This window comes from Schistosoma mansoni, chromosome 6 (genome assembly GCF_000237925.1).
Source record: "Schistosoma mansoni strain Puerto Rico chromosome 6, complete genome".
Classification (NCBI taxonomy): domain Eukaryota; kingdom Metazoa; phylum Platyhelminthes; class Trematoda; order Strigeidida; family Schistosomatidae; genus Schistosoma; species Schistosoma mansoni.
In genome coordinates this window covers 3,475,314-3,480,820 of record NC_031500.1, presented here as the reverse complement: position 1 = coordinate 3,480,820, position 5,507 = coordinate 3,475,314, and the positions used below count along the sequence as shown (strand labels likewise).

The 5,507-nt window shown below is 36.0% G+C and overlaps 1 protein-coding gene across 1 annotated transcript; it reads left to right on the top strand.

Moving 5' to 3' along the window:
* The first annotated feature begins 544 nt into the window (after positions 1 to 544).
* Positions 545 to 3,605, top strand: Smp_123270 (putative sj-Ts1). The gene is made up of 2 exons (XM_018797983.1): positions 545 to 615; positions 3,318 to 3,605. Exons 1-2 carry the CDS (start codon positions 552 to 554, stop codon positions 3,497 to 3,499), a joined length of 246 nt encoding a protein of 81 aa, XP_018652970.1. The 5' UTR covers positions 545 to 551; the 3' UTR covers positions 3,500 to 3,605.
* The last annotated feature ends 1,902 nt before the right edge of the window (positions 3,606 to 5,507 follow it).

The following is a 5,507-nucleotide window of genomic DNA, read 5'->3' as shown; positions in this document are numbered from 1 at the left end:
ATAATTTACAGACGAACAAATCAGATATAAGATAACAGGTCTCGGATTTCGGCGTGAAATTCATTTGTCTATTTGGTTAAATAGAGTTTTGGCATTATGGATGATGTCAGTTCGCGATTAAAACCCTAAATCTAATTCATAACTCTAACCATCAACTTTGATTCATAATTCTAATTCCTCACACTGGTTTATAACCCTCATTCGATCCTTGTTGTAAGATGGACCTATTATTAGTCACTGGCTACTACGGAACTGCATCTCCTGACATTGCTCCACTGCCTTGTGGATTAGACCTATAGGTTGAGGGCTCAGAATGTGACCTCCTAAGAAAACCATGTGCTTTGGTTTGGGCATTCAGGCAACATCCCAACCCTCACACAAATCAATAATAACTGCTACTGGCCTCATTGTTATTGTGTAGCGCATATGTATTTGGTAGCCCTTTGTATCAATGTTTATGTGTTTAAATAAGTAATAATAATTGTTTTCGTTCACTTTTTCTCCCTGATATTCTCATCAATTTTATTGATTTATTTATTGTCAGATAAACAATGAGAACAGTTATATGGTTATCTCTTGTAGTGTTTACATTGTATTATGTAGTCAATATAGAAGGTTAGTTTATCATTTGTATACCTCAATGCTTTAAGAAAAAGAACACTCATTGTTCAAGCTTGATCTATTTATAATAACTGACCATTGAGTTATAACCAGTATAATGTTTGTCTAATTCTTAGTATTAACCCAGTTCTAGCTTCTGTGATATGACATCATGTACATTGTGTTTTGATGTCTTACAAGAAGTCATTCAAGGTTTGAATATCTTAGAGATAACATCTTTAATTAATTGTTAATGAACTCTTTTCAGTATAAGGTTGTGGAGATTATTAAGTTTTTGATTGAGATCATGAACCGATTGATGTTAGACAATCATTGAAAACCTGAAAGCATTGGATGACCGTTTCGTCCCAATTATGGGACTACTCGGTAATGCTCATTGACGATCCTGCTCGCCGGATGTAAGAATTGTAAGACATAAATAACAAACATAGTGATTTGTGAAAAGATTTCAAAATAACAGGGAACAGCTGTCTAATGAACAATGATAATGTGAATTTTCATTTTCGCGATGTTTCTAGCAAAACTTCTAATCAAAAGCTGATTGGATAAAAATGCTTCTTTATGTATCCTGAGCTTGTTATGTCTATTGCGAGAAATTTTCTAGATCGCCCTAACAGATCGATTCTGATGTTGCTCACTTATTTGAACCTCAATAAAAATATAATAAATTATCGCATGACTCTAAGGTATTGTATTTAATGTATGAACTCTTCCTGGAGCCCTTCTAGTGCCACTGTCGATTCCAAGCCCCAATAAATGAGGATTATTATTTGTAAGACTAGTAATGTCACTCTATAAAAAATAAACGTCGATACAGAATCAATAACCGGAAAAAACCATTTGATGAACAGTCTAATTACATTGACACTTGAATGTTTGTTTAAAAAGACGGACAAATGAGAATTTAATATTTAGATATATGAAAAAACTAATACTCAAACACCATCTTCAATGATTTGTTAAGCTTGCTAGTAGGATTACAATGATTTTAGGACTAAACAGACATTTTATATAGTTGAAATCATGAGTCGATTGAAGCTAGACTACCATGGAAAACCCGGAAGCACTGGACGGCCGTTTCGTCCTATTGTGGGACTCCTCAGCAGTGCACATATACGATCCCGCCTCGCGAGATTCGAACCCAGGACCTATCAGTCTTACGCCGGAGCCCTTAACCGACAGACCAAATGAAATTCATCTCAAAAAGGTAAAATGCTAAAATCTCCTGAGTATCCCCATATAACTTGAATGATCCAATATGCTACAGAATGAAAGAACTGTTTTATTTTAATGGTACTGCGTTCTCTGACCTATCTTTCATAAATGTAAGCAGAACAACAGATCGAGTTCCAGGTCAACAGAAGAGACTGTTAGTTTGTCATACATAAGTTCTAAAAGTTTACTTCTTTTAGAAATATGTTCTGGGGATATCGTTTAGAAAGATAATGAAAGCTTTACGAAAAAGTAATCCACCTCAGAAAACGCAACATCTCCATAATCCTCATCTTCAACTATAAGTATTTCCTCTCATCGCAAAGAATATTGTTTGAATTACTGATTAATTGAGTTAACTACTAATTTAATTGACTCAACTGGTATAAAGTTGTAGAGATTGTTGAGTTTTGTTTGAGATCATACATCGATCAGTGATAGACCACCATTTAGGTTAAGAGTTTACGAGTGAAACTTAAGAGCATAGGTTCGAATCCTGCATGTGAGATCGTGGGTGTTCACCGCCGAGGAGTCCCATACTAGGACGAAACAGCCTTCCAGTGCTTTCAAGTTTTCAATAAAGGGTCTAACATTGATCTACTCATGATCTCAATTAAATTAAACAAACTATTTTAACCATTCAATTCCTTTCAGATTATTCTTTTATTATAACTTGATAAAGTTAGACAGTTTCACTAGGATATTTCTCATCATTCTAATATTGAAAGTTTAGAAAAATTAAACAGTTAATGTGAAAAATTAAAGATTACTGGTAACAAAGATACCAACAAACTGGTTACACAAACTTACTGGGATGAGTGTTTCATCCATATAGAGATTCGTCAGCTATGTGTACCTTCATCTCGGTGTTAATGTTGACACTGGGCGAAGAACCCAAGATCTGTCCGCACAAATGTCAATATTTGTTACCGATACGGTAAGTGCGGTACTATAGTCACTAACTTGTTAAAGAGGTAAGTTAGTTGCTGTTATTATGATTTGAAAGAATTTATATTCGGCTGTTGTTGATACTCAGATAGATACACACTCCAATAGAGGCTGATTTAAGTCAGTCATGAATCTCCATAACAAGAGAAAACAATGTCTTACAAATAACAGTAAAGTTGTATGGGTGAAGGTTCATCGGCCTCATGACTTCCGAAGGAACTTGGCTTTCATCATGAGACGTCATAGTTATTCCTTGAACTCCCAGGGTAGTTTAAATGGTTTGAATAATTTTTTCTGATTAGCGTTTTTTAGCGAGTTGGTTGGGATGAGGTCGCTAACCCCATGCCCAACCCTCCTCCTTTATCCGGGCTTGGGGCCAGCAGTAGCCCCCGGAGGAGCTACAAGCGGAGTTGAAGTTGTATGGATGGTAATAGTTTACTTATCTACATATTACTTTTAAACTATCTGAATAGCCTTCAATAAATAATTTTAATAAATTTGTATCATTCTAAATACATATCTATTCCTTTTGTTAGCTAATCGAAAAGTTATCTACCGAGGTGCTCAGTCATATGCTGGCTACAAAGGGGATCAAAACATTCAAAGAAGGCCACCTACTTCTCGCCGTGTTGATATAAGCAATGTTCCATTGCATGGTGCTCGAAGAAATGATCCAACTTATCGTCAGGGATTAGAAGAACTAGCTGGGTTAATGTAAAATGAAAGGTTCAAGACAAAAAGCTTATTCATTCAACAATACTTTATAATATTTCAAGTTTGCATCCCATAACATATTTTCTTAATTAATACAATAATTATATATAGATATACACGGTATTGAAAATCTTTTTAAAAGATTCTCTGGCGAGACTATAATTTATGGACGAGCCAATGAGAAGCGTTTGAGGGATTTCAAGGTCATGGCGCCTATTTCAGTACCTGATACTTATGTAAGGTCGGTTCACATAAAATTTTAGACAAGACTTGACATTTAAGCGGCTAACACAAATGAGACTACTAAGAAGTTCCTGTATTTGTGATTGCGGGTATTAAATGAGTTGTAGACCTTGTGCAGACTAACGTGATATTGTCCTTCGATGTAATATATTGTTGAAGGAAGACGTTTGCTAGAATAGAAACTTTTATCGCATGATCCAGATTGAGACTAAGGCAAATTATAATAAAAGCACGAGTAACATTGGCTGCAATAATCGCAGATGTCACTGTAACTTCGGCTGTTCAGTGGTATGAGTATTGTAGGGACACACATCCATAATAAAAATGATAGACTTTCACAACCGGAGTACACACAAACAATAATGAAGCTATGTGGTCGAGGCTGAGAGAGTTTTTGTGACCTTATCATGGCTCCAGAGACCAATTATTATGGAGCCATATGGATGAATTACTCTACCTTATGCATTACGATTTTGGAACCTTTGAACCTTTCTCTAATCTTGACAAGTTTTTGGATCATATAAAAGAAGTGTGTCCACTTTAATTATTTGGTTTTGTATAATATATTTTTACTCTATGCTGACTGTTTACTGATTGGCTAACATTTCTCAAGGTCACTTAAGATTCGTTCAAGGGTCGTCCATAGATTATAGTCTCGCCAATCCTCTTCATATAAAAATCATTGCCTTTCAATTCATTGGTCTAATGGTTAAGTGTTGGCCGAAAGACCTGAAGATCCGAGGTTCAATCCTAAATGAGATTGTCGGTGCGCACTTCTGAGGAATTCCATACCATAACGAAATAACTGTTCATTGCTTTTTTAAAAGTACCTCGAATGAAAGGTAAATCAGTGGCCAATACCAACAGAAAATTAAACTAATGTGAATCAAATTTAAATACATTCTTAATCATATGCTCACTAGTGACTGACTTCAAGAAATATTTCCTTGAGTTCTAGTGGGAAGCAGAGACCAGTGGAGTTCTACCAAGTCTGTTACAGAGATATCAACTCACTGAAGACAATGGGTGAACGGTTGCTCACTTTCGTGGATCGGTTGAAGTTAGACATTAACACCGTTGGATGCCATCCGGCTCAGTAGTCTAGAGGTTAAGCGCTCGCTCGTGAGACTGATAGGTCCTGGATTCGGATCTCGCGAGACGGGATCGTGGGTGCGCACTACAGAAGAGTCCCACAATAGGATGAAATGGCCGTCTAGTACTTCCAGGTTTTCCATAGTTGTCTAGCTTCAATTGACTCATGATTTCAACTATGAAAATACTAAATTCTCCACAAAACCCCTTCTGGTTATTTTTCAACCATTAATAATTGAATATCAAACTATGCAGAAAATTATCAGTACAAATTCATAAATTATAACAGGTTAATCTCGTGAGGCGGGATCGTGGATGCGCACCGCTGAGGAGTTCCACAATGGGACGAAACGGCCGTCCAGTGCTTCTAGGTTTTGCATGGTGGTGTAGCTTCAATTGACTCATGATTTCAATTATATAATCAATATAGACTGTTTGAATTCGAAATAGGTGAATGTAGATTACATCATTTTGGCTGTAGGTCACTTTATGATCTTAAGTGTACTGCTGATTGATATCTGTATATGATCATGTTAATAACCTTGATGAATTGATGTAAACAAAAAGTAAATTATCAGAAAGGGGATTTGTGGAGATTTCAGTATTTTTCAAAGTTGAAATCATGAGTCAATTGAAGCTAGACGATCATGGAAAACCTGGAAGCATTGGACGACGGT